Consider the following 14,070-nt stretch of genomic DNA (forward strand, 5'->3'; position numbering starts at 1 on the left):
CAGCTGCCACAACAACAGTGACCACAGGAGCTCCAACAACAACCACAGCTGCAAGAACAACAAGCACAGCTGCCCCAACATCAACCACAGCTGCGACAACATCAAGTACTGCTGTTCCAACATCAACCACATCTGCACCATCCACAAGCACAGCTGCCACAACAACAGTGACCACAGGAGCTCCAACAACAACCACAGCTGCAAGAACAACCACAGGTGCACCAACAACAACCACAGCTGCTCCAAGAACAACCACAGTTGCCCCGACAACGACCACAGCCGCTCCAACAACAACCACAGCTGCAACAAAAACCACAGCTGCAACAACAACCACAGGTGCACCAACAACAACCACAGTTGAGACAACAACAAGAACTGCTGCTCCAACATCAACCACATCTGTACCATCCACAAGCACAGCTGCCACAACAACAGTGACCACAGGAGGTCTAACAACAACCACAGCTGCAAGAACAACCACAGGTGCACCAACAACGACCACAGCTGCTCCAAGAACAACCACAGTTGCTCCGACAACGACCACAGGCGCTCCAACAACAACCCCAGCTGCATCAACAACCACAGCTGCAAGAACAACCACAGGGGCACCAACAACCACAGCTGCGACAAAAACAAGCACTGCTGCTCAAACATCAACAACATTAGTACCATCCACAAGCACAGCTGCCACAACAACAGTGACCACAGGAGCTCCAACAACAACCACAGTTGCTCCGACAACGACCACAGGTGCACCAACAACAACCACAGCTGCAACAACGACCACAGGTGCACCAACAACAACCACAGCTGAGACATCAACAGCCACAGCTGAGACAACAACAAGCACTGCTGCTCCAACATCAACCACATCTGCCCCATCCACAAGCACAGCTGCCACAACAACAGTGACCACAGGAGCTCCAACAACAACCACAGCTGCAAGAACAACCACAGATGCACCAACAACAACCACAGCTGCTCCAAGAACAACCACAGTTGCTCCGACAACGATAACAGCCGCTCCAACAACAACCACAGCTGCATCAACAACCACAGCTCCAACAACAACCACAGGTGCACCAACAACAACCACAGCTGAGACAACAACAAGCATAGCTAGGACAACAACAAGCACTGCTGCTCCAACATCAACCACATCTGTACCATCCACAAGCACAGCTGCCACAACAACAGTGACAACAGCTGCTCCAATATCAACCACAGTTGCTCCGACAACGACCACAGCCGCTCCAACAACAACCACAGCTGCAACAACAACCACAGGTGCACCAACAACAACCACAGCTGAGACAACAACAAGCACAGCTGAGACAACAACAAGCACTGTTGCTCCAACATCAACCACATCTGAAATATCCACAAGCACAGCTACCACAACAACAGTGACCACAGGGGCTCCAACAACAACCACAGTTGCTCCGACAACGACCACAGGAGCTCTAACAACAACCACAGCTGCAAGAACAACCACAGGTGCACCAACAACAACCACAGCTGCTCCAAGAACAACCACAGTTGCTCCGACAACGACCACAGGCGCTCCAACAACAACCACAGCTGCATCAACAGCCACAGCTGTATCAACAGCCACAGCTGCAACAACAACCACAGGTGCACCAACAACCACAGCTGCGACAACAACAAGCACTGCTGCTCCAACATCAACCACATCTGTACCATCCACAAGCACAGCTGCCACAACAGCGACCACAGCAGCTCCAACAACGACCACAGCCGCTCCAACAACAACGACAGTTGCTCTGACAACGACCACAGCCACTCTGACAACAACCACAGCTGCTCCAACAACAAGCACTGCTGCTCCAACATCAACCACATCTGCACCATCCACAAGCACAGCTGCCACAACAACAGTGACCACAGGAGCTCCAACAACAACCACAGCTGCAAGAACAACAAGCACAGCTGCTCCAACATCAACCACAGCTGCGACAACATCAAGTACTGCTGTTCCTACATCAACCACATCTGCACCATCCACAAGCACAGCTGCCACAACAACAGTGACCACAGGAGCTCCAACAACAACCACAGCTGCAAGAACAACCACAGGTGCACCAACAACAACCACAGCTGCTCCAAGAACAACCACAGTTGCCCCGACAACGACCACAGCCTCTCCAACAACAACCACAGCTGCAACAAAAACCACAGCTGCAACAACAACCACAGGTGCACCAACAACAACCACAGCTGAGACAACAACAAGAACTGCTGCTCCAACATCAACCACATCTGTACCATCCACAAGCACAGCTGCCACAACAACAGTGACCACAGGAGGTCTAACAACAACCACAGCTGCAAGAACAACCACAGGTGCACCAACAACGACCACAGCTGCTCCAAGAACAACCACAGTGGCTCCGACAACGACCACAGGCGCTCCAACAACAACCCCAGCTGCATCAACAACCACAGCTGCAACAACAACCACAGGGGCACCAACAACCACAGCTGAGACAACAAAAAGAACTGCTGCTCCAACATCAACCACATCTGTACCATCCACAAGCACAGCTGCCACAACAACAGTGACCACAGGAGCTCCAACAACAACCACAGTTGCTCCGACAACGACCACAGGTGCACCAACAACAACCACAGCTGCAACAACGACCACAGTTGCACCAACAACAACCACAGCTGCTCCAACATCAACCACAGCTGCGACAACATCAAGTACTGCTGTTCCTACATCAACCACATCTGCACCATCCACAAGCACAGCTGCCACAACAACAGTGACCACAGGAGCTCCAAGAACAACCACAGCTGCAAGAACAACCACAGGTGCACCAATAACAACCACAGCTGCTCCAAGAACAACCACAGTTGCTCCGACAACAACCACAGCCGCTCCAACAACAACCACAGCTGCATCAACAACCACAGCTGCAACAACAACCACAGGTGCACCAACAACAACCAAATCTGAGAGAACAAGGAGCATAGCTGCGACAACAACAAGCACTGCTGCTCCAACATCAACCACATCTGTACCATCCACAAGCACAGCTGCCACAACAACAGTGACCACAGGGGCTCCAACAACAACCACAGTTGGTCCGACAACGACCACAGCCGCTCCAACAACAACCACAGGTGCACCAACATCAACCACAGCTGCTCCAACAACAACCACAGCTGAGACAACAACAAGCACTGCTGCTCCAACATCAAGCACATCTGTACCATCCACAAGCACAGCTGCCACAACAACAGTGACCACAGGGGCTCCAACAACAACCACAGTTGCTCCGACAACGACCACAGCCGCTCCAACAACAACCACAGGTGCACCAACAACAACCACAGCTGAGACAACAACAAGCACTGCTGAGACAACAACAAGCACTGCTGCTCCAACATCAACCACATCTGTACCATCCACAAGCACAGCTGCCACAACAACAGTGACCACAGTGGCTCCAACAACAACCACAGTTGCTCCGACAACGACCACAGCCGCTCCTACAACAACCACAGCTGCAACAACAACCACAAGTGCATCAACAACAACCACAGCTGCTCCAAGAACAACCACAGTTGCTCCGACAATGACCACAGCCGCTCCATCAATAACCACAGCTGCAAAAACAACCACAGGTGCACCAACAACAACCACAGCTGCTCCAACAACAAGCACAGGTGAGACAACAACAAGCACTGCTGCTCCAACATCAACCACATCTGTACCATCCACAAGCACAGCTGCCACAACAGTGACCACAGCAGCTCCAACAACGACCGCAGTTGCTCCGACAACGACCACAGCTGCTCCAACAACAACCACAGCTGCAACAACAACCACAGGTGCACCAACAACAACCACAGCTGAGACAACAAAAAGCACAGCTGCGAAAACAACAAGCACTGCTGCTCCAGCATCAACCACATCTGTACCATCCACAAGCACAGCTGCCACAACAACAGTGACCACAGGAGCTCCAACAACAACCACAGCTGCAAGAACAACCACAGGTGCACCAACAACAACCACAGCTGCTCCAAGAACAACCACAGTTGCCCCGACAACGACCACAGCCGCTCCAACAACAACCACAGCTGCAACAAAAACCACAGCTGCAACAACAACCACAGGTACACCAACAACAACCACAGCTGAGACAACAACAAGAACTGCTGCTCCAACATCAACCACATCTGTACCATCCACAAGCACAGCTGCCACAACAACAGTGATCACAGGAGGTCTAACAACAACCACAGCTGCAAGAACAACCACAGGTGCACCAACAACGACCACAGCTGCTCCAAGAACAACCACAGTTGCTCCGACAACAACCACAGCCGCTCCAACAACAACCACAGCTGCATCAACAACCACAGCTCCAACAACAACCACAGTTGCTCCGACAACGACCACAGGTGCACCAACAACAACCACAGCTGCGACAACGACCACAGGTGCACCAACAACAACCACAGCTGAGACATCAACAGCCACAGCTGAGACAACAACAAGCACTGCTGCTCCAACATCAACCACATCTGCACCATCCACAAGCACAGCTGCCACAACAACAGTGACCACAGGAGCTCCAACAACAACCACAGCTGCAAGAACAACCACAGATGCACCAACAACAACCACAGCTGCTCCAAGAACAACCACAGTTGCTCCGACAACGACCACAGCCGCTCCAACAACAACCACAGCTGCATCAACAACCACAGCTCCAACAACAACCACAGGTGCACCAACAACAACCACAGCTGAGACAACAACAAGCATAGCTAGGACAACAACAAGCACTGCTGCTCCAACATCAACCACATCTGTACCATCCACAAGCACAGCTGCCACAACAACAGTGACCACAGCTGCTCCAATATCAACCACAGTTGCTCCGACAACGACCACAGCCGCTCCAACAACAACCACAGCTGCAACAACAACCACAGGTGCACCAACAACAACCACAGCTGAGACAACAACAAGCACAGCTGAGAGAACAACAAGCACTGTTGCTCCAACATCAACCACATCTGAAATATCCACAAGCACAGCTACCACAACAACAGTGACCACAGGGGCTCCAACAACAACCACAGTTGCTCCGACAACGACCACAGGAGCTCCAACAACAACCACAGCTGCAAGAACAACCACAGGTGCACCAACAACAACCACAGCTGCTCCAAGAACAACCACAGTTGCCCCGACAACGACCACAGCCGCTCCAACAACAACCACAGCTGCATCAACAACCACAGCTGCAACAACAACCACAGCTGCACCAACAACAACCAAATCTGAGAGAACAAGAAGCATAGCTGCGACAACAACAAGCACTGCTGCTCCAACATCAACCACATCTGTACCATCCACAAGCACAGCTGCCACAACAACAGTGACCACAGGAGCTCCAACAACAACCACAGTTGCTCCGACAACGACCACAGGTGCACCAACCACAACCACAGCTGCAACAACGACCACAGTTGCACCAACAACAACCACAGCTGCTCCAACATCAACCACAGCTGCGACAACATCAAGTACTGCTGTTCCTACATCAACCACATCTGCACCATCCACAAGCACAGCTGCCATAACAACAGTGACCACAGGAGCTCCAAGAACAACCACAGCTGCAAGAACAACCACAGGTGCACCAATAACAACCACAGCTGCTCCAAGAACAACCACAGTTGCTCCGACAACAACCACAGCCGCTCCAACAACAACCACAGCTGCATCAACAACCACAGCTGCAACAACAACCACAGCTGCACCAACAACAACCAAATCTGAGAGAACAAGAAGCATAGCTGCGACAACAACAAGCACTGCTGCTCCAACATCAACCACATCTGTACCATCCACAAGCACAGCTGCCACAACAACAGTGACCACAGGAGCTCCAACAACAACCACAGTTGCTCCGACAACGACCACAGGTGCACCAACCACAACCACAGCTGCAACAACGACCACAGTTGCACCAACAACAACCACAGCTGCTCCAACATCAACCACAGCTGCGACAACATCAAGTACTGCTGTTCCTACATCAACCACATCTGCACCATCCACAAGCACAGCTGCCATAACAACAGTGACCACAGGAGCTCCAAGAACAACCACAGCTGCAAGAACAACCACAGGTGCACCAATAACAACCACAGCTGCTCCAAGAACAACCACAGTTGCTCCGACAACAACCACAGCCGCTCCAACAACAACCACAGCTGCATCAACAACCACAGCTGCAACAACAACCACAGGTGCACCAACAACAACCAAATCTGAGAGAACAAGAAGCATACCTGCGACAACAACAAGCACTGCAGCTCCAACATCAACCACATCTGTACCATCCACAAGCACAGCTGACACAACAACAGTGACCACAGGGGCTCCAACAACAACCACAGTTGCTCCGACAACGACCACAGCCGCTCCAACAACAACCACAGGTGCACCAACATCAACCACAGCTGCTCCAACAACAACCACAGCTGAGACAACAACAAGCACTGCTGCTCCAACATCAACCACATCTGTACCATCCACAAGCACAGCTGCCACAACAACAGTGACCACAGGGGCTCCAACAACAACCACAGTTGCTCCGACAACGACCACAGCCGCTCCAACAACAACCACAGGTGCACCAACAACAACCACAGCTGAGACAACAACAAGCACTGCTGAGACAACAACAAGCACTGCTGCTCCAACATCAACCACATCTGAACCATCCACAAGCACAGCTGCCACAACAACAGTGACCACAGTGGCTCCAACAACAACCACAGTTGCTCCGACAACGACCACAGCCGCTCCTACAACAACCACAGCTGCAACAACAACCACAAGTGCATCAACAACAACCACAGCTGCTCCAAGAACAACCACAGTTGCTCCGACAACGACCACAGCCGCTCCATCAATAACCAAAGCTGCAAAAACAACCACAGGTGCACCAACAACAACCACAGCTGCTCCAACAACAAGCACAGGTGAGACAACAACAAGCACTGCTGCTCCAACATCAACCACATCTGTACCATCCACAAGCACAGCTGCCACAACAATGACCACAGCAGCTCCAACAACGACCGCAGTTGCTCCGACAACGACCACAGCTGCTCCAACAACAACCACAGCTGCAACAACAACCACAGGTGCACCAACAACAACCACAGCTGAGACAACAAAAAGCACAGCTGCGAAAACAACAAGCACTGCTGCTCCAGCATCAACCACATCTGTACCATCCACAAGCACAGCTTCCACAACAACAGTGACCACAGGAGCTCCAACAACAACCACAGCTGCAAGAACAACCACAGGTGCACCAACAACAACCACAGCTGCTCCAAGAACAACCACAGTTGCTCCGACAACGACCACAGGCGCTCCAACAACAACCACAGCTGCATCAACAGCCACAGCTGCATCAACAGCCACAGCTGCAACAACAACCAGAGGTGCACCAACAACCACAGCTGCGACAACAACAAGCACTGCTGCTCCAACATCAACCACACCTGTACCATCCACAAGCACAGCTGCCACAACAGCGACCACAGCAGCTCCAACAACGACCACAGCCGCTCCAACAACAACGACAGTTGCTCTGACAACGACCACAGCCACTCCGAAAACAACCACAGCTGCTCCAACAACAAGCACTGCTGCTCCAACATCAACCACATCTGCACCATCCACAAGCACAGCTGCCACAACAACAGTGACCACAGGAGCTCCAACAACAACCACAGCTGCAAGAACAACAAGCACAGCTGCTCCAACATCAACCACAGCTGCGACAACATCAAGTACTGCTGTTCCTACATCAACCACATCTGCACCATCCACAAGCACAGCTGCCACAACAACAGTGACCACAGGAGCTCCAACAACAACCACAGCTGCAAGAACAACCACAGGTGCACCAACAACAACCACAGCTGCTCCAAGAACAACCACAGTTGCCCCGACAACGACCACAGCCGCTCCAACAACAACCACAGCTGCAACAAAAACCACAGCTGCAACAACAACCACAGGTGCACCAACAACAACCACAGCTGAGACAACAACAAGAACTGCTGCTCCAACATCAACCACATCTGTACCATCCACAAGCACAGCTGCCACAACAACAGTGACAACAGGAGGTCTAACAACAACCACAGCTGCAAGAACAACCACAGGTGCACCAACAACGACCACAGCTGCTCCAAGAACAACCACAGTGGCTCCGACAACGACCACAGGCGCTCCAACAACAACCCCAGCTGCATCAACAACCACAGCTGCAACAACAACCACAGGGGCACCAACAACCACAGTTGCGACAACAACAAGCACTGCTGCTCAAACATCAACAACATTAGTACCATCCACAAGCACAGCTGCCACAACAACAGTGACCACAGGAGCTCCAACAACAACCACAGTTGCTCCGACAACGACCACAGGTGCACCAACAACAACCACAGCTGCAACAACGACCACAGTTGCACCAACAACAACCACAGCTGCTCCAACATCAACCACAGCTGCGACAACATCAAGTACTGCTGTTCCTACATCAACCACATCTGCACCATCCACAAGCACAGCTGCCACAACAACAGTGACCACAGGAGCTCCAAGAACAACCACAGCTGCAAGAACAACCACAGGTGCACCAATAACAACCACAGCTGCTCCAAGAACAACCACAGTTGCTCCGACAACAACCACAGCCGCTCCAACAACAACCACAGCTGCATCAACAACCACAGCTGCAACAACAACCACAGGTGCACCAACAACAACCAAATCTGAGAGAACAAGAAGCATAGCTGCGACAACAACAAGCACTGCTGCTCCAACATCAACCACATCTGTACCATCCACAAGCACAGCTGCCACAACAACAGTGACCACAGGGGCTCCAACAACAACCACAGTTGCTCCGACAACGACCACAGCCGCTCCAACAACAACCAGAGGTGCACCAACATCAACCACAGCTGCTCAAACAACAACCACAGCTGAGACAACAACAAGCACTGCTGCTCCAACATCAAGCACATCTGTACCATCCACAAGCACAGCTGCCACAACAACAGTGACCACAGGGGCTCCAACAACAACCACAGTTGCTCCGACAACGACCACAGCCGCTCCAACAACAACCACAGGTGCACCAACAACAACCACAGCTGAGACAACAACAACCACTGCTGAGACAACAACAAGCACTGCTGGTCCAACATCAACCACATTTGAACCATCCACAAGCACAGCTGCCACAACAACAGTGACCACAGTGGCTCCAACAACAACCACAGTTGCTCCGACAACGACCACAGCCGCTCCTACAACAACCACAGCTGCAACAACAACCACAAGTGCATCAACAACAACCACAGCAGCTCCAACAACGACCACAGCCGCTCCAACAACCACAGCTGCAACAACAACCACAGCTGGTCCAACAACAACCACAGCTGCTCTGACAACGACCACAGCCACTCCGACAACAACCACAACTGCCCCATCCACAAGCACAGCTGCCACAACAACAGTGACCACAAAAGCTCCAACAACAACCACAGCTGCAAGAACAACCACAGCCACTCCAATAACAACCACAGGTGCATCAACAACCACAGCTGCAACAACAACCACAGGTGCACCAACAACAACCACAAGTGAGAAAACAACAAGCATAGGTGAGACAACAACAAGCACTGCTGCTCCAACATCAACCACATCTGTACCATCCACAAGCACAGCTGCCACAACAACAGTGACCACAGCTGCTCCAACAACAAGCACAGCTGCTATAACAACAAGAACAGCTGCTCTAACATCAACCACATCTGTCCCATCCACAAGCACAGCTGCCACAACAACAGTGACCACAGATGCTCCAAGAACAACCACAGGTGCACCAACAACAACCACAGCTGCTTCAACAACAAGCACAGCTGAGACAACAACAAGCACTGCTGCTCCAACATCAACCACATCTGTACCATCCACAATCACAGCTGCCACAACAACAGTTACAACAGCTGCTCCAACAACGACCACAGCTGCAACAACAACCACAGGTGCACCAACAACAACTACAGCTGCTCCAACAACAAGCACAGCTGCTCCAACATCAACCACATCTGTACCATCCACAAGCACAGCTGCCACAACAACAGTGACCACAGCTGCTCCAACAACAACCACAGCTGCTCCAACAACAAGCACAGCTGCTCCAACATCAACCACAGCTGCAACAACATCAAGTACTGCTGCTCCAACATCAACCACATCTGCACCATCCACAAGCACAGCTGCCACAACAACAGTGACCACAGGAGCTCCAACAACAACCACAGCTGCAAGAACAACCACAGGTGCACGAACAACAACCACAGCTGAGACAACAACAAGCATAGCTGAGACAACAACAAGCACTGCTGCTCCAACATCAACCACATCTGTACCATCCACAATCACAGCTGCCACAACAACAGTGACCACAGCTGCTCCAACAACAACCACAGCTGAGACAACAACAAGCACTGCTGCTCAAACAACAACCACATCTGTACCATCCACAACCACAGCTGCCACAACAACAGTGACCACAGCTGCTCCAACAACAACCACAGCTGCAAGAACAACCACAGGTGCACCAACAACAACCACAGCTGCTCCAAGAACAACCACAGCTGAGACAACAACAAGCACTGCTGCTCCAACATCAACCACATCAGTACCATCCACAAGCACAGCTGCCACAATGACAACGACCACAGCCGCTCCAACAACAACCACAGCTGCAAGAACAACCACAGGTGCACCAACAACAACCACAGCTGCTCCAAGAACAACCACAGTTGCTCCGACAACGACCACAGCCGCTCCAACAACAACCACAGCTGCATCAACAACCACAGCTCCAACAACAACCACAGGTGCACCAAGAACAACCACAGCTGAGACAACAACAAGCACAGCTGAGACAACAACAAGCACAGCTGCTCCAACATCAACCACATCTGTACCATCCACAAGCACAGCTGCCACAACAACAGTGACCACAGGAGCTCCAACAACAACCACAGCTGTAAGAACAACCACAGGTGCACGAACAACAACCACAGCTGAGACAACAACAAGCATAGCTGAGACAACAACAAGCACTGCTGCTCCAACATCAACCACATCTGTACCATCCACAAGCACAGCTGCCACAAGAACAGTGACCACAGCTGCTCCAACAACAACCACAGCTGAGACAACAACAAGCACTGCTGCTCAAACATCAACCACATCTGTACCATCCACAAGCACAGCTGCCACAACAACAGTGACCACAGCTGCTCCAACAACAACCACAGCTGCAAGAACAACCACAGGTGCACCAACAACAACCACAGCTGCTCCAAGAACAACCACAGCTGAGACAACAACAAGCACTGCTGCTCCAGCATCAACCACATCTGTATCATCCACAAGCACAGCTGCCACAACAACAGTGACCACAGCTGAGACAACAACAAGCATAGCTGAGACAACAACAAGCACTGCTGCTGCAACATCAACCACATCAGTCCCATCCACAAGCACAGCTGCCACAACGACAACAACCACAGCCACTCCAACAACAACCAGAGGTGCACCAACATCAACCACAGCTGCTCCAACAACAACCACAGGTGCACCAACAACCACAGCTGCGACAACAACAAGCACTGCTGCTCCAACATCAACCACATCAGTACCATCCACAAGCACAGCTGCCACAACGACAACGACCACAGCCGCTCCAACAACAACCAGAGGTGCACCAAGATCAACCACAGCTGCTCCAACAACAACCACAGCTGAGACAACAACAAGCACTGCTGCTCAAACATCAACCACATCTGTACCATCCACAAGCACAGCTGCCACAACAACAGTGACCACAGCTGCTCCAACAACAACCACAGCTGCAAGAACAACCACAGGTGCACCAACAACAACCACAGCTGCTCCAAGAACAACCACAGTTGCTCCGACAACGACCACAGCCGCTCCAACAACAACCACAGCTGCATCAACAACCACAGCTCCAACAACAACCACAGGTGCACCAAGAACAACCACAGCTGAGACAACAACAAGCACAGCTGAGACAACAACAAGCACTGCTGCTCCAACATCAACCACATCTGAACCATCCACAAGCACAGCTGCCACAACAACAGTGACCACAGTGGCTCCAACAACAACCACAGTTGCTCCGACAACTACCACAGCCGCTCCTACAACAATCACAGCTGCAACAACAACAACAGGTGCATCAACAACAACTACAGCTGCTCCAAGAACAACCACAGTTGCTCCGAGAACGACCACAGCCGCTCCATCAATAACCACAGCTGCAAAAACAACCACAGGTGCACCAACAACAACCACAGCTGCTCCAACAACAAGCACAGCTGAGGCAACAACAAGCACTGCTGCTCCAACATCAACCACATCTGTACCATCCACAAGCACTGCTGCCACAACAGTGACCACAGCAGCTCCAACAACGACCACAGCCGCTCCAACAACCACAGCTGCAACAACAACCACAGCTGGTCCAACAACAACGACAGTTGCTCTGACAACGACCACAGCCACTCTGACAACAACCACAGCTGCCCCATCCACAAGCACAGCTGCCACAACAACCACAGGTGGACCAACAACAACCACAGCTGACACAACAACAAGCATAGCTGAGACAAGAGTAAGCACTGCTGCTCCAACATCAACCACATCTGTACCATCCACAAGCACAGCTGCAACAACAACAGTGACCACAGCTGCTCCAACAACAACCACAGCTGCAACAACAACAAGCACAGCTGCTCCAACATCAACCACAGCTGCGACAACATCAAGTACTGCTGCTCCAACATCAACCACATCTGCACCATCCACAAGCACAGCTGCCACAACGACAACGACCACAGCCGCTCCAACAACAACCAGAGGTGCACCAACATCAACCCCAGCTGCTCCAACAACAACCACAGCTGAGACAACAACAAGCACTGCTGCTCAAACATCAACCACATCTGTACCATCCACAAGCACAGCTGCCACAACAGTGACCACAGGAGCTCCAACAACAACCACAGTTGGTCCGACAACGACCACAGCTGCTCCAACAACAACCACAGCTGCAACAACAACCACAGGTTCACCAACAAAAACCACAGCTGCGACAACATCAACCACATCTGTACCATCCACAAGCACAGCTGCCACAACAACAGTGACCACAGCTGCTCCAACAACAACCACAGCTGCAACAACAACCACAGGTGCACCAACAACAACCACAGCTGCGACAACAACAAGCACTGCTGCTCCAACATCAACCACATCTGTACCATCCACAAGCACAGCTGCCACAACAGTGACCACAGGAGCTCCAACAACAATCACAGCTGCAACAACAACCACAGGTGCACCAACAACCACAGCTGCGACAACAACAACCACTGCTGCTCCAACATCAACCACATCTGTACCATCCACAAGCACAGCTGCCACAACAACAGTGACCACAGCTGCTCCGACAACAACCACAGCTGCTCCAACAACAAGCACAGCTGCTCCAACAACAACCACAGCTGAGACAACAACAAGCACTGCTGCTCTAACATCAACCACATCTGTACCATCCACAAGCACAGCTGCCACAACAGTGACCACAGGAGCTCCAACAACAACCACAGTTGCTCCGACAACGACCACAGCTGCTCCAACACCAACCACAGCTGCAACAACAACCACAGGTTCACCGACAAAAACCACAGCTGCGACAACATCAACCACATCTGTACCAACCACAAGCACAGCTGCCACAACAACAGTGACCACAGCTGCTCCAACAACAACCACAGCTGCAACAACAACCACAGGTGCACCAACAACAAACACAGCTGCGACAAAAACAAGCACTGCTGCTCCAACATCAACCACATCTGTACCATCCACAAGCACAG

General features: G+C 51.6%; 1 protein-coding gene across 1 annotated transcript in view; it reads left to right on the top strand.

The window, feature by feature from the left end:
* The window catches only part of LOC146313580 (uncharacterized), a 91,326-nt gene that overhangs the window by 29,906 nt on the left and 47,350 nt on the right, over positions 1 to 14,070 (top strand). Inside the window, exons 8-15 of the mRNA XM_084739496.1 lie at positions 895 to 2,468; positions 2,653 to 2,669; positions 2,771 to 3,441; positions 5,974 to 7,509; positions 7,603 to 8,238; positions 9,829 to 10,995; positions 11,653 to 12,153; positions 13,609 to 13,986. Of these exons, the coding sequence (XP_084595622.1) occupies positions 895 to 2,468; positions 2,653 to 2,669; positions 2,771 to 3,441; positions 5,974 to 7,509; positions 7,603 to 8,238; positions 9,829 to 10,995; positions 11,653 to 12,153; positions 13,609 to 13,986 (6,480 nt within the window). The remainder of the gene's footprint in view (positions 1 to 894; positions 2,469 to 2,652; positions 2,670 to 2,770; positions 3,442 to 5,973; positions 7,510 to 7,602; positions 8,239 to 9,828; positions 10,996 to 11,652; positions 12,154 to 13,608; positions 13,987 to 14,070) is intronic.

Source organism: Lutjanus erythropterus, chromosome 16 (genome assembly GCF_056507025.1).
Source record: "Lutjanus erythropterus isolate fLutEry1 chromosome 16, fLutEry1.hap2, whole genome shotgun sequence".
Lineage (NCBI taxonomy): Eukaryota > Metazoa > Chordata > Actinopteri > Lutjaniformes > Lutjanidae > Lutjanus > Lutjanus erythropterus.